Below are 21853 nucleotides of genomic sequence, written 5' to 3'. Positions count from 1 at the left end.
TTTTGTTGGATTTCCACAGAGACTGTTCACCAAATCATGCTGTCTCTTACGGTGAAAGAATGATATCAATGCTCCAAATAGATTTAAAGTTACAAAGCGTTGTTTGAGGGCAGGTCAAGGCAGTTTTTGCTTCGCTCTACTCAGTTATGGTGCATTACAAGTCAAATATCTTTAATAAATCATATTTTAATGATAAATTGTTAACACTTTAACATTCCCCCATGTCTTCTGAACAAAACGGTGTAAGAATGACCGTTCTAGCCCCTACGGTTAGGAAATTATGGTCATTTGTTTGAGGGGAGTCGTCACTATGAGAAATAGACTACAAAAATCCTGTGTCTCTCTGTGCTGCGTGCACCTGTTTTGGTGGGAAAAAATACACAGCCTCTCTGATTGGTGGATTCAAATTCAGCAGCTCCCAGGCTGCTTGACTGAGCTAGAAACTTGCTTCTCTCTCCGTGTGTGTGTGTGTGTGTGTGTGTGTGTGTGTGTGTGTGTGTGTGTGTGTGTGTGTGTGTGTGTGTGTGTGTGTGAGAGACAGAGAGAACGAGAGAGAGAGAGAGAGAGAGAAAGCCTTTTAATGGGATGATCTCATTGTAAGATTTAAATTCAATATATTTAGACTGGTTGACTGAATTGGATCTTGTGTGTGTGTGCACCTGTTTTGGCGGGAAAAAGTACACAGCCTCTGTGGATTCAAATTTAGCAGCTCCCAGGCTGCTTGACTGAAAACATGCTTCTCTCTCCCTGTGTGTGTGTGTGTGTGTGTGTGTGTGTGTGTGTGTGTGTGTGTGTGTGTGTGTGTGTGTGTGAGTGCGTCTATGTGGTATGGATTGACATTTGACCTGCGCTGTACCTGGGATCCGGGGACATTTCGACTTTTTGCTGTGTATTCATGTGTCCCCCTAAAACATGACTTGTAAATGCATTTTTAAGTGTCTAAATAATAATTTTTTCTACTTCTTATGAGGTCATTATTTATCTTTTGACCTGTATTTGCTTAAACTGTAGTGTAAATTCATTTATTAAACTATAATTAAAAGATTTTCTGATTTTCTTAAAAGTCCACCTATACCCCTCACCTGATTTTTGTGTATTCCAGTGTATTGCACAGCGACGTTTCGAGTTAGAGTGGATGTGTGTAGGTACTGCAATTTAATACACATTTTCAATACACACGGCCGGAAGTCATTGTGATTGGTAGGCTATATATATAGGCGGTACCTACAGGAAACGGCGCCACAACTTTCGCGCGCGTGCCCTTTAACAAGTGTATGTCGACGGCAATACGAAGACGGATTAAAAACACAAAGGTAAGCCTTTTTTAATGTAAAATGCACCATGACTTTAATACTATATGAAATTATAGGTGCACAGGCCTATATTAAACTGGTTTAATTTATGCTTTATGGACTGTTAGTGAGTCTTTGAAGAAGTAAAACGGCCCCAGCGTTTGTCATTGAGTAAATAAAATAGGGCTGACGACTAACCGCGTCAACGCGATAAAGCGGGCTAACCCGTGTTAGGATTTACTCGGTGTTAAAGCATTATTGTGGCTTAAACGTGTTAATGCCGACATCGCGACTAACGCGATTAACAATTAAACCAGCGCAGTCTGAGTCAAAATCCCTGATGTCGCTGTTAGCTAATTTCGGGCAGTTTGTCCAATGTCTGTCCATTCTGCTGACAGCCCTAAAATAAAAGCAAGGGTATAAGTGTATTTAGTCGTGTATTTATTTATATGCCTGAAGAAAAAACTTCTTACAGTTTTGATGCCTAAGCTTTCTCAGTACTTGTATCACTCTCTGCAGTCGCCATTACAGAAATGTCACATGTCGCCATTTTGAGTACTAGGCCTTTAACATTTTAAAAGAAGGCATAAATTAGCACTATGAATAAGTCAGCTGTGTTTATGCTGTAAACTACACTACTGCTAGTTCTGCTACTACTGATGATGATGACAATGATGACGATAATCGTAATACTTTATATGCTTTGGTAATACAGCCAATCAAAACGTACAGGAGAACATGCGAAGGAGACGCATTCCTCCACGGGAGGATGCAGTCTGTCATGTTTCTGCTGGAAGGGACAAACTGGGACTTGATATCCACTACATAAATGCCTTCAAAGGTAAGTTGGTCTTTAGTTTGGATTAGATTTGGAGTTTGTCACTTTGTCTTTTGTCACTCACTTGGTATGCCTCTGCAATTCAGGTCGGGGCATTTTCACGACTGTTCCATTCCAAAAAGGAGACTTTCTTTTGGAATACAGAGGTAAACTCATAACAAAAGAAGAATGTGAGCGGAGACACAGAGTTTATCATGACAGCCTGAAGGTGTTCATGTTTGAATTCAAGTTTGATGGAAAACTCTGGTGGTGCGTATTATATCAGTGTAGTTTGATTAAGATTAAATTACACATTGCTTTTGATTTATGAAAAAAAAGCTTCCTAACTAGTTAAGCTAATACTTTTTTGCCTAACCCCACAGTGTGGATGCATCTCAAGAAGATGGGTCATTAGGCAGACTTGTCAACGACAACCACATCAGTCAAAGTGCTAAGATGAAAATATTAAATATCAATGGAAAGCCCCATCTATGCTTATTTGCAAGCAGAGACATAAGTCCAGGTGAAGAAATAGACTATAATTATGGTGACTCGGATTGGCTCTGGAGATGCAAGGTATTTCTACAATTGTACTTTTTGGAACTGATAAATTGCATACCCTAAGCCATTTTTACATTTGTACCTACTCAAATTGGCTTAACGTGACTTAGGGCATCTAGTTTTTCACTGAAATTGAGTATCACCTACTGTGCCTGGGGTAACTATAGCAATGCAGCCAAGCATCCAGTGATATAAATGCCACAGCAAGCATGGACGTCAAGGTGACAAAATGCCTGCTGCTCAGTCTATACTTTAGTGTTCAATTCAGGGATCACGCTGTTAATTTTGGTCGCTATTTCAAACATTTCAGAGTTTCAAAAATGATGGCTTGGATTTTCACGAAGGAGGCGCACTCATAACTTATCGAGTGACACCATTGACCAGCCACCTGGTGGCATTCAGTCTATGTCAAATTTTCTGATCACTTTGGATCACTTGGAACCTTGGTGCAGTAGTTACTGAAAAACTACATGGTACTATAACCTACTGGAAAAACAGGGGTAGGTACTAATGGAAAACAGGCAATTGTGATGGCTGCCACATCAAAGCCCTCTAAAAGCACTAAAAAAATATCAGCAGGTATGCAGAAATAAAAAATGGCTTTCGGTTTCTAAATTTTAACAGTGATTGATGTTTAATGTGATTCTACACAGCAAAATCTCCAGTGTTAAATTAACACTAGAGAGTGTCTATAAGGGTCCACACCTCTGAGTGTTAAATACAACACTGTTGAGTGTTAAATTAACACTTTTGACAGTGTTATATGTTTAAAAGTAACCTAGTCAGTTTTGAAGATTAACAATGGCTAACACTGAGCAGTGCTGATTTTCTAACACTGGAAAATAACTCAAAATGTTAGAAATATTCCAGTGTTAGAAAATCAGCACTGCTCAGTGTTAGTCTTTGTTAATCTTCAAAACTGACTAGGTTACTTTTAAACATATAACACTGTCAAAAGTGTTAATTCAACACTCAACAGTGTTGTGTGGACCCATATAGACACTCTCTAGTGTTAATTTAACACTGGAGATTTTGCTGTGTAGCCTCTTTAGTTAGATTCATTTTAAATTTTGTCCCTCGAAGATAAATGGGCCCTAGTGACAGTTCGTTGCTGCTACAGGTGATTGTTTTACTCCTTTAGCAATGGCTTAAAAAATAAAGAAATCACACTGACTATTTGTCTCTTAATCATAGGGCCTTAAATTCTCTATACATGACAGTGAATATTTTAAAGACAATAGCTTGAAACTTATCTTTCTCATACAGTTTATTTAATGTTTCAAAAGCCTCTTCAAAAATGCACTGTATATTCATTTTCTATCTGTTACACACGAAGACGGAGACCAGCCAGATTCAGAAGACTGTGAGCTGCCTAAAGCCGCAACCAAACAGCTTTCCAAACAATGATCTGGACCTGAAACATCCAGAGCCTGAAAGGGTAAATATAATCCAGTGTACCACTTAATGAACTAATAATTTAATCTATCATCATTCTTTATGGATGCTGTGTGTGTGTGTGTTTGGCAGTCACCTGGGTGTGATGTGATTTACATGGACCGTGGCTTGTAGGTCCTTTTCATTGTTTCAAAGTGCAAGTCTGGATAACATTTGAGTGTGTGTGTGTGTGTGTGTGTGTGTGTTAACCACCCAAATGTGACTTAGGAGGACCACACTGTTATTGGGGGACTCCGTCAAAGTTTGCTTCATGGTGACATCACTCTGGTTTTAGGAGGGGTCTTCTCGTATGTCTTGACAGTTTGACCTACAGCATGCAGAACTGACTGCATGTGCTTTGTTTCTATGTTGAAATTTTTTGAAACTCAGGCTTGAACATTAAGATAGATAGTACTATACAACTTCTTAACTTGTTTTAGGCACTTTTTACTGCTTTAGTGCATGGGCTCTCTCTGGCTGTGTACTCTGGCTTCTTCCCACAGTCCAAAGATGTAGCTTATGGGGTTAGGTTAACTGGTGATTCAAAACTGCCCTTTGGTGTGAATGCAAATGCTTGTCCTTCCATGTTAGACTGGTGATCTGTCCAGGTTGTACTGCCCTATGGTAGCTGGTATAGGCCCCAAAACTGCTACCCCACAATCCTGATAAGGATAAGTGGAAGAGGATGGATGATTGCAAAGGAATCAGTTGTTAATTATTGTAGCCAGTATTTTTTTCAGAAGAAAACATTTCTTGAGTGGAAAGCCCCCCCCCCCCCCCCCCCCCCCCCCCACACACACACACACACACACATGCAAATTAAAAACAGAAGCACAGGCCTGCCCAGTACAGTTGCAAGAAGAGCACTTGGTCTAATCTTTGTGCCATCTTTTCTTTGTTGCAGGATCTTGATGAAGAAATGCCTCAGCAAGGCTCAGAAGCCATGCATTCTTCTTCAGTGCAAGATTTTGAAGAGGTAACATTGACCTAGGACAGATTTTAATGAATGTTTCTCATGCACGATGTGTACCTTACGCTATTTGCCGATAGTGAAATGGTCTATTCATCCTCTTGAGTGATGCATTTTTAGTAACTGTCAGATTACTGTTCTTTTGTCTTCATTCTCTATCTGTTACACACGAAGACTGAGACCAGCCAGATTCAGAAGACTGTGAGCTGCCTAAAGCCGCAACCAAACAGCTTTCCAAACAATGATCTGGACCTGAAACATCCAGAGCCTGAAAGGGTAAATATAATCCAGTGTACCACTTAATGAACTAATAATTTAATCTATCATCATTCTTTATGGATGCTGTGTGTGTGTGTGTGTGTGTGTGTGTGTGTGTGTGTGTGTGTGTGTGTGTGTGTGTGTGTGTGTGTGTGTGTGTGTGTGTGTTTGGCAGTCACCTGGGTGTGATGTGATTTACATGGACCGTGGCTTGTAGGTCCTTTTCATTGTTTCAAAGTGCAAGTCTGGATAACATCTGAGTGTGTGTGTGTGTGTGTGTGTGTGTGTGTGTGTGTGTGTGTGTGTGTGTGTGTGTGTGTGTGTGTGTTAACCACCCAAATGTGACTTAGGAGGACCACACTGTTATTGGGGGACTCCGTCAAAGTTTGCTTCATGGTGACATCACTCTGGTTTTAGGAGGGGTCTTCTCGTATGTCTTGACAGTTTGACCTACAGCATGCAGAACTGACTGCATGTGCTTTGTTTCTATGTTGAAATTTTTTGAAACTCAGGCTTGAACATTAAGATAGATAGTACTATACAACTTCTTAACTTGTTTTAGGCACTTTTTACTGCTTTAGTGCATGGGCTCTCTCTGGCTGTGTACTCTGGCTTCTTCCCACAGTCCAAAGATGTAGCTTATGGGGTTAGGTTAACTGGTGATTCAAAACTGCCCTTTGGTGTGAATGCAAATGCTTGTCCTTCCATGTTAGACTGGTGATCTGTCCAGGTTGTACTGCCCTATGGTAGCTGGTATAGGCCCCAAAACTGCTACCCCACAATCCTGATAAGGATAAGTGGAAGAGGATGGATGATTGCAAAGGAATCAGTTGTTAACTATTGTAGCCAGTATTTTTTTCAGAAGAAAACATTTCTTGAGTGGAAAGCCCCCCCCCCCCCCCCCCCCACACACACACACACACACACACATGCAAATTAAAAACAGAAGCACAGGCCTGCCCAGTACAGTTGCAAGAAGAGCACTTGGTCTAATCTTTGTGCCATCTTTTCTTTGTTGCAGGATCTTGATGAAGAAATGCCTCAGCAAGGCTCAGAAGCCATGCATTCTTCTTCAGTGCAAGATTTTGAAGAGGTAACATTGACCTAGGACAGATTTTAATGAATGTTTCTCATGCACGATGTGTACCTTACGCTATTTGCCGATAGTGAAATGGTCTATTCATCCTCTTGAGTGATGCATTTTTAGTAACTGTCAGATTACTGTTCTTTTGTCTTCATTTTCTATCTGTTACACACGAAGACTGAGACCAGCCAGATTCAGAAGACTGTGAGCTGCCTAAAGCCGCAACCAAACAGCTTTCCAAACAATGATCTGGACCTGAAACATCCAGAGCCTGAAAGGGTAAATATAATCCAGTGTACCACTTAATGAACTAATAATTTAATCTATCATCATTCTTTATGGATGCTGTGTGTGTGTGTGTGTTTGGCAGTCACCTGGGTGTGATGTGATTTACATGGACGAAGTTTATTAGTTGATATCTGCAACTGAATTGAAAACACCTCACCTTTCCAACTGTCCAAAACAAATAAATGTTGCAATATTTTGCTAACAGTGTCACAATCATCGTCTGGTGTGCACAACAATATCATCTTTGGACAAGTGCATTCAGTGTGTGGGACTGGTTTCCTCCCTCAAGTGGCTTGGCTATAAGTGCAAAGGTGAGACATTTAGTGAATAGGTACATTATATAGTAAAAAGCATTAATGGAGTTCAACAAGTTAAGACCAGCTGAAATGAACACTGCTCCCTTTTTAATTAATGGGTGGTCACGTCTAATTAAAGAAATGTAGTATTACCTCATTGGTGCAGGACCTTGTAAAAATGGTATACTTGGGATTGTCCTCAATTCCCCATTCCATAACATAAACTGCTCAAAATAATAAAGGGAACACTTAAACAATGCGATGTTACTCCAAGTCAGTCACACTTCTGTTATATCAAACTGTTCACTTAGGAAGTAACACTGACAACCAGTTTCACATGCTGTTTTGCAAATAGAGTAGACAACAAGTGGAAATTATAGTCAATTCACCATAATAAAGGACTGGTTCTGCAGGTGGTGACCACAGACCACTTCTCAGCACTTATTCTTTCTGGCTGATGTTATGGTCACTTTTGAATGCTGGCGGTGATTTCATTTTAGTGGTAGCATGAGACAGTCTACAACCCACACAAGTGGCTCAGGTAGTGCAGCTCATCTAGCGTAGCACATCAATGTGAGCTGTGGCAAGAAGGTTTGCTGTGTCTGTTAGTGTAGTGTCCAGAGCATGGAGGTGCTACCTGGATGTGGAGTAGGCCATAGGAGGGCAACAACCCAGCAGCAGGCCTTAAATAGTAAAACTATGTACTATAATTTCCAGTATTTGCTCTGTTTTTTGTCATATCTCGTTGTTAATGTGAGGTTTTTGGGGGGGTTGTATGTGTTTGGTTTTTTTGGTTTTTTTCCCCCACAATTTCTCAGATGAAATTGCATTAAGTGATGCTGAAACAAAGGACAGTGAGAGTGAATCAGATGATGATGACACATCACTCACAATGTCGGCGTGTGGCACCAGTGAGCCTGTACATGCAGTAGCTGATTCCACAAACACAGCGCAGCCCCAAGACACTGTAGATTGTGGTAAGTTACCACTAGCTTGGTTTCTGTGGATAAAATGTTTGTTACAAATATTAAAACTTAATCAAATTGTGTAATCAGCAGATGAAGGACTACTCACAATGCCTGCAGCAAGTGAGACTGCTGCTCCCTCTGAAGGTAAGGGGTGCAGTTGGTTCTCGAAGCTTATTATTGTTTCATCACTTTGCAACATATGGCAAACTGCAGAGTGGTGGCAAAAAGTCACTTGGATGAGTGACAAAATGTTTCTCCCACTGAAAACGCTACGTCCAGATTAACAGAATCAACGTTTTGGGATTTACTTACCTGGATGATTGAGCATGCATCAAGAGACTTTTATTCAACTTTTTATTCAGTCTTTTATTCACAGCGGAACACTAAATGTTGTCTCATTTTAGAAATTTGATAAATTTTCAAACAGAATTTTAGCTCGTTTTGATATTGATGGTAGCAACACATTTCAGAAGTTAGTACAGGGTAGCATCCATTCTTTTAACAAGCAAATGTTTTTTGTTTTTTTTGTTTGGTTTTTTGTTTGTTTTAACTACTACTACTTTATATATCTTCCAGAGAAAAATGCTGCTCAATCCCACAATTCCCGAAGAGCTCCCAAAAACATGTGGTCCAAGGCTGAGGTTGCTGCAGTGATGAGGCATTTGAAAGACCACATAAACGAAGGGAAACTAGCCACCAAAAATGAATGCAGTCATTGCAAATTGGTAGAAGATCCGGTGTTGGCAGGAAGAACAGTTCAAAACATAAGAGATTTTGTAAGAAACAGAGGATTAACTGCAAAAAGGCAGAAAAAAATGAACTAAAATAACTGTTTAGAGAGCTGTGGTTTTACATCTTGGTCAGATTGCCAATTGTTGTTAACACTGATGTTCTGTTTAAAGAAAAAAAAGTTCTTGTTAAATACAGAAGTAGTTTGTATTTCATAATTTTTACATTTAATTTATTTAGGGTTTTTTTTGACGGGTTATATTTAAAATAAAAAATTATAAATGCATATTTTCTCCCCTTAATATTTACCTTTAAACTATTAAAATTCATTTTAAATGTTTTTAATTTTTCTGTTTTCTATATTTTTATATTTCTGTGGGAAGCGTGGGCATTTTTGTCCATAGATTTCTTTTTTTATTTATGGTTAAAATTAATGTTCAGATCCAAGAACACTAATAAAATGATGTTCCAGTAATCCTGTGTCCTGTCAGATGTGTATTCATGGTAATGATGAGCTATTTACATATTACATCATTGTCCCTTTAAAGACCCAATATTGTTTTTTTTGGACCTCATAAAACACATTGTTGTCAAGTGGACAATGTCTCCAGAAAACACAATAGAGTCTGGTTGGTGTGTATCAGTGTATCTAGACTTCTATAGGGAGTGTATGAGGTCTGAAGTGACCCAAATTTTTTTCAGATTTTTTCGAACACTTTAACCTCGCTCCCTTGGCTCTAAGTCCTTTCAAAAGGGTAGTCCACTTAAACCACCACCGGGCGGATTGACGTAGTATAGTCCCGCCATACCACATAGACCCGTGTGTGTGTGTGTCTCTCTCTCTGTGCATCTGTGTGTCCATATTTGTGATTGTGTGTATCTGTTGGCTGTTCTTTCTTATTTTTATTTATTTATTTTTAATTTCTGCCATTTTTTCACAGGTTAACAAGTAGTTTTGCAGGAACTTAACCATGTTCAGCTTTTTTTAAGCACCACAGGTCGCCAGACAGCCAATTGTGGGGGGCAGCATCCCATTACTGGATTCAAAGTGAGCAGATTCAGCCTGATTGACTGGCATAGAAACACATAGGACACTCCATGCTGTTTGTGTCTCTGTGTGACTGTGTGTGTGTGTGTGTATATGTTTGCATGTCTGTGTTCATCTTTGAATCCATGTTCATACACATTGTTTTCTGGACGTGGCTTATGTGTCACTGCGTGTCTTTGTCCATACAGGGAGTGCAGAATTATTAGGCAAGTTGTATTTTTGAGGAATAATGTTATTATTGAACAACAACCATGTTCTCAATGAACCCAAAAAACTCATTAATATCAAAGCTGGATGTTTTTGGAAGTAGTTTTTAGTTTGTTTTTAGTTGTAGCTATTTTAGGGGGATATCTGTGTGTGCAGGTGACTATTACTGTGCAGAATTATTAGGCAACTTAACAAAAGACAAATATATACCCATTTCAATTATTTATTTTTACCAGTGAAACCAATATAACATCTCCACATTCACAAATATACATTTCTGACATTCAAAAACAAAACAAAAACAAATCAGCGACCAATATAGCCACCTTTCTTTGCAAGGACACTCAAAAGCCTGCCATCCATGGATTCTGTCAGTGTTTTGATCTGTTCACCATCAACATTGCGTGCAGCAGCAACCACAGCCTCCCAGACACTGTTCAGAGAGGTGTACTGTTTTCACTCCTTGTAAATCTCACATTTGATGATGGACCACAGGTTCTCAATGGGGTTCAGATCATGTGAACAAGGAGGCCATGTCATTAGTTTTTCTTCTTTTATACCCTTTCTTGCCAGCCACGCTGTGGAGTACTTGGACGCGTGTGATGGAGCATTGTCCTGCATGAAAATCATGTTTTTCTTGAAGGATACAGACTTCTTCCTGTACCACTGCTTGAAGAAGGTGTCTTCCAGAAACTGGCAGTAGGACTGGGAGTTGAGCTTGACTCCATCCTCAACCCGAAAAGGCCCCACAAGCTCATCTTTGATGATACCAGCCCAAACCAGTACTCCACCTCCACCTTGCTGGCGTCTGAGTCGGACTGGAGCTCTCTGCCCTTTACCAATCCAGCCATCCATCTGGCCCATCAAGACTCACTCTCATTTCATCAGTCCATAAAACCTTAGAAAAACCAGTCTTGAGATATTTCTTGGCCCAGTCTTGACGTTTCAGCTTGTGTGTCTTGTTCAGTGGTGGTCGTCTTTCAGCCTTTCTTACCTTGGCCATGTCTCTGAGTATTGCACACCTTGTGCTTCTGGGCACTCCAGTGATGTTGCAGCTCTGAAATATGGCCAAACTGGTGGCAAGTGGCATCTTGGCAGCTGCACGCTTGACTTTTCTCAGTTCATGGGCATTATTTTGCACCTTGGTTTTTCCACACGCTTCTTGCGACCCTGTTGACTATTTTGAATGAAACGCTTGATTGTTCGATGATCACGCTTCAGAAGCTTTGCAATTTTGAGACTGCTGCATCCCTCTGCAAGATATCTCACTATTTTTGACTTTTCTGAGCCTGTCAAGTCCTTCTTTTGACCCATTTTGCCAAAGGAAAGGACGTTGCCTAATAATCATGCACACCTGATATAGGGTGTTGATGTCATTAGACCACACCCCTTCTCATTACAGAGATGCACATCACCTAATATGCTTAATTGGTAGTAGCCTTTCGAGCCTATACAGCTTGGAGTAAGACAACATGCATGAAGAGGATGATGTGGACAAAATACTCATTTGCCTAATAATTCTGCACTCCCTGTATTTGTAAACATCGTTAGGCATGTCATTTTTGCCTTACACTTATGTACCTGCTGGCTCTTCCTTCTTGCTTTTCTAATGTTTCTGCCAATTTTTCACAGTTGAACAACAAGTAGTTCAGCTTTTTTCAGCTGGCCATTATGCTTTTCTAATGTTTCTGCTTAAGTTATTACTTTTCTGCTAAATTATAGTGTTTCTGCTACTATGTTGCATTTCTACTAAGTTATACTATTATGCTACTTTATATTAAGTTGTACTCTTACACATTTTCTTCCAAGTTGTTATTTTTGTGCTAAATATTAACATTTCTGCTGTATTACAATACCTCTGCCATGTTGTACTGTTTCTGCCAAGTTACTATGTTTCTACTAAGTTACAATATTTCTGCTAAATTCTCCTTTAATGTAGTATTTTTGCAAAGTAATTGTGTGTCTTCTAAGTAACTGCATTTCTGCAAAGTTATTATATTTTTGCTAATTTGTCATTCATCTGCAACATTATTACAATTGACAAAACAAATTTCCCACGTGTGGGACTAATAAAGGTTATCTTATCTTATCTTATCTTATCTTATTTCAACAACTGTGAAGAGAAAATTATTTAGAAGATAAAGAAACTCACAACTCAGATATCTATTTTTTACATGCGCATGGGCAGTCAACGGTCCGATCTGCTTTGCACTGACGTGCACAACAGATGAGACACAGAAAAACCGCGCAGGGCATCCAGAACGTCCTTTATTTATACTTAAAACGAGCTTTCAAGGAAGTAGGAGTGGCAAAAACATTTCCATAAAAGGAGAGACTGTTCGCTTGTCAGCTGAAATAGGAGATAACTTGGTATGTATAGAAATGCAGACATTCCCATAAAAGGAGAGAAAGAGAGAGAGAACGCCAGCTTGTCTGTAAGAATAAGAGGAAGTGTCGTATGTCACCGCATTCCTCTACACATATGGCTTCAATCTCTCTTCCTGTGTTGGCTCCAATTCACAACCTCTTCTTCCTTTAAATGAAGCTACAACTAAGCATTAATCACAAAATTAAAAATCTTTCCTCATTCCCTCCTGTTGTCGCGAATTTAAAGAATATACATCAATGTGTTTCAGACACAGACCCTACATTGTGAGTGCTTTCGGTCTGGTCGTCATAAAATGTGTATCATTCAAACATAATCATTCATCACATTAGTTTCATACTCATCGTCTTCTCCTTCTTCCTCATCTGGCACAGTGACATATGCAACGAGAGATTAGGATATCATTCTTGATATCATTCCTCTTACACAGGGAATAATACATGTAGTAAAGATACAAAACATGATAAGTATTAGGCCAATAAACATCAAAACCTTAAACATCAATGTTCTCCATGAGCCGCTCAATCGGTCACCTGTGCCTGTTGAACATTTCTAAGTAATTGTAGAGCATTTGTCATATTATCAGAATGCACATTGTCTAAAATATATGTACAACAAGTCGTATCGAACAAAACACACAGACCGCCCTTTTCTGCCAAGATCATGTCCAGGGCGACTCGGTGTTGCATAACAGTCATTCTTATGGCATCAATTTCCTGATTTTGCTCATTGTTGATGGTGGTTGATGCATTTAAAAACAGCCCAAAACGATAATCCAATAGTCAGGGGGTCACTGTGGTTTAGGACAATTCCTGAATATTGATAATCTGGACTGGCAACGCTTGCTGTGCATGTCACTTGAGTCATATTCATAGGTTTGCCATATAATATAGCATACTGTGTTGTAGTAGGCATGTGTGAGCATATATATTTGTATCAGGCGTTGTTCATCCAGGGATGGATGTGGTCCTGTGTCACTTCGACCAGGTGTGAGTTGTCATATGTCCATGTCCTTCTATACAAGTTGGCTTCTTGATCCATTAAGTGCATCAGAGTCCATGCTGTAAGCAGCAGGGCCAAGGTGGTAAACAGAATAATCTTCATGATGACCAGACACACCGATTTGCTCTGGTGAGTAGACTACAGGCGAGAAGTAGAAGGCGGGATATACCCAATCAGCCCTCCCTTCACCTGTAGATCACCAAAGAGTCGGGGTGGTGGTGTCTTTTAGGTTATGTTGTCACTCACTTCCACCTTTTTGCAATGGCTCTGGTGGATCCAAAAGGGCCTCTCAGCGATTTTGCAAGCTGTTGGTGTCGTCAAGAGTACTTGGCATGGACCTTATCGCCTGGGTTTAATCTGCAAGAGACTTGAGAAGCGTTGCACAGCAGTTCAAAACAATATCCCTATTTTCTACTAAAGTTGTCTCTCTAACAGATTTATCTATGGGTTCACTTGCATCAAATCATGCATCTTTTCACTGAGGTCTGATTCAAACTATCTGACTACTGATTCTTTCCAAAAATAATTTCACATGTAACAATTTATATATGTGTGTTTTCTATTTTTATTTACCTCTTTGTTGTGATCTGGTGGACATCTCTAAACACCATCATGAGTTCAGGCTTCAATTTCAACCCAATTATACTCCTCTGGGCTTCACCTTCCCACTGGCCCCTGTACCCTTCTCAAAGTGTCCTTTGTTGTCTTAAATCTCCAGCAAACACAATCTGTTTCTTCTCCGTTTCTTTTCAGTATTTTCCTTATAGATTAAGTCCCAGCCAGGCAAAATATCACATTCAGTGCCTTTAAACAGTTATGTCGCACTGTTCTTACCAGCCTGCTGTTAATTCTTCAGGTTCACGATGTTCTGTTGGTCTTCATCAGGAGATTGACTGTCCTTTGAGCTTCTTCTCAGGATCGGGACAAGTGGGAGGTCAAGCTGTAAAATTTTAAGCCAAACTTTGGCCTGTTTTCTCCCAATTATGTTAATCTATGGTTTTGCTGCTATGCTCAAAATTCTAGGTTGAGAAAAGTCCACCTTTATCTATTTGTGGCCTATATATTAACACACTAAACCATACCATTAATATCATTTTCATTTCTTTTCTTAAAGCCTCCATTGCTTCATCTGGCTAGAGTCTGTCTCTTCTGTTTTTCTCTCTGGGTGCTCACTCCTTCTATGGGCATGCAAAGGTCCTGTCACACACACACTTCCTGTTACTCTCTTTTGTGTTTCTACAGGCTAATCAAACTCATTTTGCATTTACAATCTACAAACCCTTTGTAATTCTACTAACTTTTGATCTAAAATGTAGCGTCATTCACACAATAATTTCATATTTTGATCCTTGACATTCATTCAATTCAATAAAATCCATGTGGATGGTGTGGAAAACTGGCCTCTCTTAGGTCTTAAGTTTCTTTGTGAGTTGTGTTTTTGACAGAATAGGCATGTTCTTACAAATTAAAGTTTCAAAATTTATAGTGTAAAAGTGTGTATTGTATTGTTTATCTATACTATATCTCCCTCCTGTTTACACATGTATTACTTCATGTGTCACTACAGCCGCTGTCCTGTGTAACGACTCTGGTAATATTGGTTTTCCATCACAGACCATTAAGTCATCTTTCAGTTGTGCTCCACATTTCAGCCACTTGTTTTGTTCAGTGGTTGTTGCAGCTTTTTGTTCGGTTTTTAGTACATCAAGTGGTATTTGTGGGCAGCAGTCGGATACTAGTAGCTCTGCCAATTGTTGTGCAGCCTGTTTTGCTACTTGATCTGCAAAATTATTACCTTTTGTGACAATAAAATTGTCTTCTTGATATGCTGCACATTTGCAAAGTGCCAATTGTTTTGGCAAGGTGATCACTCCCAGCAAGATTTTAAAAAGCTGCCGTGTTTCACTGGGTTACCCATAGAGGTAACCATACCTCTGTTATGTCAAATTTTTGCAAAGTGGTGCACTGCTGAAAGAACAAACTGGCTGTCAGTGTATATATTTATATTGTGGCCTGTGTGCAATTCATATGCACATATGACTGCGTACGTGCAGCTGACTTTTTTACTGCCTCTGCTGCGGCTACACAGCCTTGCACATGCAGGCAGGCCTGACGTAACAGAGTCTAATTTACACGAGTCTAAGTTTCACCAGGAATGTTAATGAGCATTGTTTTCCTCCAAACGCCTGTGTTATCACAGCTGTCATATAACCTGCTCCTCTATCTACACGTAAGTAGAAAGGCTTATCATAGTTAGGCAAGGCTAAAACTGTATCTGTCTGTAATGCCTATTTTTAAATAACTGAACGCTTCTTCTTCTTTTTTCCTCTCCATAGATGAAACATTACATTTTCACTTGAGGCATTTTTAGATAATTTCTAGTTTTTCAAAGAACTCACACATCTTACATATTTCAAACTTCGAAGTTAGGGTTTTGTTTTGTTTTATATATATATATATATATATATATATATAAAAAACACCCAGCACGCCCCTGCGGGCGGTTTATCCTTCAAGCTCGGGTCCTCTACCAGAGGCCTGGGAGCTTGAGGGTCCTGCGCAGTATCTTAGCTGTTCCCAGGACTGCGCTCTTCTGGACAGAGATCTCCGATGTTGTTCCCGGGATCTGCTGGAGCCACTCGCCTAGCTTGGGAGTCACCGCACCTAGTGCTCCGATTACCACGGGGACCACCGTTACCTTCACCCTCCACATCCTCTCGAGCTCTTCTCTGAGCCCTTGGTATTTCTCCAGCTTCTCCAGTGGTTAAACTACACGCCTTTGGAACAGAGGATCGCAAGTTCGATTCCTGCCTGGGGCGTCTGTATCCAGTAAGGGTCCTAAGGCTAGACCCCCTATGCTAAGCAAGCCTACCGCAGACATGAGCGAGACAGATAAATATGAAGGCATGCCGGCTCGGACGTCGCCCGGATCAACAAGGTCCGCGTCAGGTGTTGAGGAACCAGGGCACCCTGACGAAAAGTGGGCTACTGGAACAAGAAGGCATCGGTGGGCAAGGGACGAAAACAGGGCGTTGTTGGAATGCTACTACGCAAGTAACCCCGGCGGAAGGGGCTACATGAATAGGATGAGGGACCTATGGATATATATATATATATATATATATATATATATATATATATATATATTTTTTTTTTTTTTTTAAACTTTGCATTGCTCACAGTTCATAGCTTACAGCTCTAAAACTAGGCATTTGTAAATCATATGCCTAATCACTATGTGTCACTGTGATCCACAAGTATGGTCACAAATTTGTTTCCAAACCAACAAAATAAAATAATCAAACAAAACTGAAAGCATACATGAGTCAGGACACAAAAAGAAAAATGCTGCTACTGAAACAGAGCAGAAGTGTGAGGGAAAACTGAGCTCACAGACAGCTGCATGTGTTGGCCTTTAATAGCATGCAGCCTCTGTTCTAAAAAAACAAATAAATAAAAAATAAAAGAAATGTGTAACATGCTCATCAACTTAGCGGTGTCCACATATTTAATTCAGCTTCTCAATCCTGTAGGTTTAGCTATTATCTACAGGGTTTGGCTTATTAGTTGTTATTATTGATGTGCTCTATATCTCAGTAATATTTTATCTAGGATAAATGACAGGTTTTCAAGCAGGTTAAGTGCCTCTATGCACCTAATTGGTTTAGATATTTCCTTTATTTTCTTCATCTCATATGTCATTATACTGAGTTTGAGCAAACCTTAAGCTTGATGCAGACTACTTCATAACAATTGTCCATCTCACATCATACTGACTAGGATACTTCTTGTTATTAATAATATTATATCATTATTAATATTATCATCTTTTTCTTTCTATATAATAACAATAGTATATTACAATATTTTATTAGTGTATATCACTATACTACTACTGAGCCAATTTAATAGTTAGGATCATCTTACTCAGCAAACAGATAATTTAGAATTCATCCAATCTGTACAAATTGCTTTTTCTCTGAACAGGTTTGTGCCTACTTTTTAGACTGGTCTTCTGTTTGCCTCATCTCAGATCCAACCTTCAGTCACATTCATTCTCTCTGTTGCATGTCGAACCAAGTAATTTATTATTATATATTTTATATTTTATTTTGTATCCATCAAGGGCTTCGGGTGATCTGCAGTTTCACCCTTTCCCAAGCTGGAGACATTTACCTTTTCACACACTTTCCTTGGCTGAACAATGACACAGCCTTAATGTACCTTATACATCTCTCTATTTTGTTTAAAAGGTTTTCATGTGAATTATTTCCTTTTATTTATTTTATACATTCTGGGCATGAACGTCATGCCAACTATGTTTCATTGTTAATATCAGTTTACAGGTTGTTATCCTTCCTATTATTAGTTTCAATACGTTAAAAATAAGTTCTAATGTAATTTTGTCTTTGTTTATTTTATTTTTGTACTTCTTATATTTATATCTATTCGTTGGGGTCTGTTTCCAACCTTTTTAAACTACTTTGATCTCTAGTTTTCACTGCACTGTAGTGTGACCTGATGCTGATTTTACTATTAAATTATCTTCTGAGAGTTGTACTTCCTGTGGTTTTCTGTTCAAAACGGTTTTACATACTTCTGTATTACGTAACATCTGCACTGGTTTGCCATTGACATATACTGTCAGTGTAGGTTTGCCTTTTACTTCAGACACTAATTGATAGACATTAAATACTTCTGCGTCACTTTTGTCATTTTCATTTGGCTTTTTTCTCATTTAGTCATTCATTTAAATACTGCCATTTGTCTGTTTTATGTCTGCAATCTCTGGTGAAATGCCCTTCCTTGCCACAATTCCAGCACGTACTATCTCTTTCTTCACTTCTTTCGCGTAAGTCTGTCTGTCCTACATATCTCTGGCCCTTTCCTCTAAATCCTCCTCTTCCTCTGCCTCTATTTCCTCTCCTCTGTCCCTGTCTGTTACCTTCTAAATCCTCCTGAAAATGCGATAAACTCTGTTTCTGGATCTAATGTGAAAGTACCTGTGCTTGCAGTTTTTTATATATTACACGGAGCGCGTGCTCGGCATATTGCAATGCGTCGGCTAGTGGTCATTCATTGTGACCTAGTGTTTTCCAACGTGGGATTTCACTGCGGGTAGCAGGCGATTCAGGAATGCATTTTTTAGCTGCTGTTGGTAAGGACCGTCGGGACCTTCATTATAATCCATTCCTGAATGTTGCCTAAAAACCGGATGCAGGCGATCTAAAAAATCGGACGCTATTTCATTTTCTTTTTGTTTCACTTCACCAATTTTGCCTATCTTTTTGTGACCACGGCCGGAACATGAATATATTTGGGTTATTATCACGTTGTGCCTCTCCACCTTCTTTACCTTCCCCCGTGGGTTGGCCATATCTGGGGTTTGGTACTGCTATCATGGGAAAAATGCCGGGAGGACCAGGTGGATCGACATCACCTCCCATATCTCGTCCGTAGCGATGTTTTCCTATTTTTTCCTGTGGATTTTCACCTAGTGCCATTTTATCTAACATGTTTTGTGCCTCTGCATAAGGACCAGGCTGAGGTCTAATCGGATCAGATGATAATTTAAGGGGGGTCGCAGCAGCGGGAGTGGGGGTTTGCCTCACAGCAGCAGGAGTGGGGGTTGACTACCTCTGCCTTTTTCATTTTTCTTTTCTTGTTTCTTTTTTTTATTCTCACATCGTCTATCTGCCTCTCGCTTCCATACTTGGAAATATTTAATTCTTGCATGCGTTTTCCTTTTTTCTTTAAATCTTTTGTTTCTCCTACTTGTTTCAGTAATGCTCCTTTAAGTTGTGATAATGCAGATGGGCTACATTTTCCTTCCCAGGTGGTGTCACGATCTGGTACAGGGATTCAAACGCAGAGCGGTAAGGTATCTCCAAGGTGTAGTTTATTTACAGTGCCAGTGCAATATATGTACAGTGAAGGGATCCAAAACTCCGGGGGAATCACAGGGTAACTCGCTCACGTCTTCTTTGCTCACACTCACACACGTTCCCGCAGCAGGGAGGTCGCAGGTCCGGGGGGGAGATCTGAGGCAGACGAGAAGGCAGGTCACCAACTAATCACAAATCACGAATATGAAGCACAAGAGCTGTGAGAACACTAACGTTAGGGGTACAATCATCCAGCGACGAGAGGATCTGTGTTCCAGCCTCAAATAGTGCTCCCGGTGATGATGGGTGAGTGTTGTCAGGTGTGTGTGTGGGCCAAGGGCGGGAGCCCACAGTGAGCTCCGCCCAGGCAGAGAGGGAGAGAACAGAAACAGCAAATGTAGCCTTGTGGTGCCGGGCAGGCACGGAGACCATGACAGTACCCCCCCCCCCCCCCCCCCCTCAACGGGAGCCTCCCGGTGACCCACCAGGCTTGCCTGGATACCTGCGGTGGAAGTCCCGGAGCATGGCCCCATCCAGGACAGCAGCTCGAGGCACCCAGGAGCGTTCCTCTATCCCGTAGCCCTCCCAGTCAACCAGGTACTGAAAACCCCGACCCCGGCGCCGGGAGTCCATGATGCGGGTGATATTGTAGACCAGCTGACCATCCACTAGCCGGGGGGGTGGCGGGGCCCTGGAGGGAGGGCACAACGGGCTGGAGAGCACCGGCTTGACCTGAGACACATGGAAGACATTGTGAATGCGCATGTTGCGCGGCAGCTTGAGGCGGACAGACACAGGGTTCACAATGGCTTCAACGGGAAAAGGGCCAACAAACTGAGGAGACAGCTTCTTCGACTCAGTCCGTAGCGGCACAAAACGGGTAGCCAGCCATACCTGTTGACCGATGGTGTACACGGGGGCCGGTGTCCGGCGACGGTCAGCGAGGGTCTTGTTCCGCTCCTTAGTACGGAGTAGGGCAGCCCGAGTCGCCCGCCAGGCACGACGGCACCCGCGGAGGTGAGCCTTTACAGAAGGAACGGAGTGCTCACCTTCGATGGCCGGGAGCAAAGGCGGTTGATAGCCCAGGGACGCTTCGAAGGGAGACTTGCCCGTGGCGGAGGACGTGTGGCTGTTGTGGGCGTATTCGATCCATGGAAGCTGTTCACTCCAGGTCGATTGGTTGTGCGAAGCGACACAGCGGAGGGCAGCTTCCAGCTCCTGGTTGGCCCGCTCCAATTGCCCGTTACTCTGTGGATGGAAACCGGAAGACAGACTGACCTTGGCCCCCAGTGCGGAGCAGAACTCCCTCCAAACACGGGACGTGAATTGCGGCCCTCTATCCGAGACGATGTCCTCGGGGATCCCGTGAAGACGGAACACATGGGAGGTGAGGAGCCGGGCCGTCTCCAAGGCAGAGGGGAGCTTCGGGAGGGCGACGAAGTGTGCAGCTTTGGAGAAACGATCGATAATGGTAAGTATGGCGGTGTTACCAGCGGAGGGCGGCAGGCCCGTGACAAAGTCCAAAGAAACATGGGACCACGGTCGGGCTGGTGTAGGGAGAGGCTGCAGAAGACCCGGTGGAGGGCGGTTTGAAAGCTTATTCCGGGCGCAGGTCGAACAGGCCGCTACGTACTCCTTGGCATCCCTAGCCATAGCAGGCCACCAGAAGTAACGTCAGAGGAACGAGTAGGTGCGGAGGACCCCAGGATGGCATGAAAAGCGAGCGGTGTAAGCCCACTGGAGAACCTGAGAGCGGACGGCTGAAGGAACGAAGAGGCGACCAGGTGGACCAGTGCCAGGATCCGGTTCGGTCTCCTGCGCCTCTTGGATGAGCCCCTCGATCTCCCAGGAGATGGCTCCAATTACGCAGGCGGCCGGGAGGACAGGCTCAGGGTCCGAGTCCTCCCCAGTGATGGAGAATTGCCTGGACAGGGCGTCTGGCTTTACGTTCCGTGTTCCTGGCCTGTAGGTGATAGTGAAGTCAAAACGAGCGAAAAACAGCGCCCACCTGGCTTGCCGGGAATTGAGACGTCTAGCCGAGCGCAGGTACTCCAGATTCTTGTGATCCGTCCAGACGATGAATGGTTGTGCCGCTCCCTCCAACCAATGTCTCCACTCCTCCAGGGCCAGCTTGACGGCCAGAAGCTCCCGGTCCCCGATGTCATAGTTACACTCTGCTGGGGAGAGACGGCGAGAATAAAAGGCACACGGGTGCAGCTTACCGTCCGTCTGTTGAGACAGAACTGCCCCAACCCCGGAGTCCGACGCGTCCACCTCCACAACGAACTGCCGTGTAAGGTCCAGTTGCTGGAGTATGGGAGCAGTGGTGAACCTGTCCTTGAGCAGGGCGAAGGCTCGCTGAGCGGCAGAATCCCACTGGAAGGGAACTTTGGGAGAGGTGAGTTTAGTGAGAGGGAGAGCGATTCTGCTGAAATCGCGAATGAACCGTCTGTAAAAGTTGGCGAATCCCAAAAAACGTTGCACTTGGCGGCGATCAGGAGGAGTAGGCCATTCCACCACAGCCCGCACTTTCTCCGGATCAGTCTGCAAGTCCCCCTTCTCGATAATGTGGCCCAGAAAACTCACTGACGTCACGTGGAAATCGCACTTCTCCCCCTTCACAAAGAG

At 41.9% G+C, this 21853-nt stretch overlaps 1 protein-coding gene across 1 annotated transcript; it reads left to right on the top strand.

Moving 5' to 3' along the window:
• The first annotated feature begins 870 nt into the window (after window positions 1-870).
• On the top strand, window positions 871-9496 carry LOC308384342 (uncharacterized protein). Its single transcript, XM_080862844.1, has 12 exons — window positions 871-2133; window positions 2217-2379; window positions 2493-2685; window positions 4007-4108; window positions 5009-5080; window positions 5249-5350; window positions 6354-6425; window positions 6594-6695; window positions 6910-7015; window positions 7819-7977; window positions 8059-8112; window positions 8545-9496. Exons 1-12 carry the CDS (start codon window positions 2031-2033, stop codon window positions 8790-8792), a joined length of 1476 nt encoding a protein of 491 aa, XP_080718970.1. The 5' UTR covers window positions 871-2030; the 3' UTR covers window positions 8793-9496.
• Window positions 9497-21853: the final 12357 nt, after the last annotated feature.

The sequence above is a fragment of the Rhamphochromis sp. 'chilingali' genome (assembly GCF_963969265.1).
Source record: "Rhamphochromis sp. 'chilingali' genome assembly, chromosome: 17".
In the NCBI taxonomy this organism is placed as follows: Eukaryota; Metazoa; Chordata; class Actinopteri; order Cichliformes; family Cichlidae; genus Rhamphochromis; species Rhamphochromis sp. 'chilingali'.
Note: the sequence above shows the minus strand (reverse complement) of the source record. Positions and strands in the feature narration are given on the sequence as shown.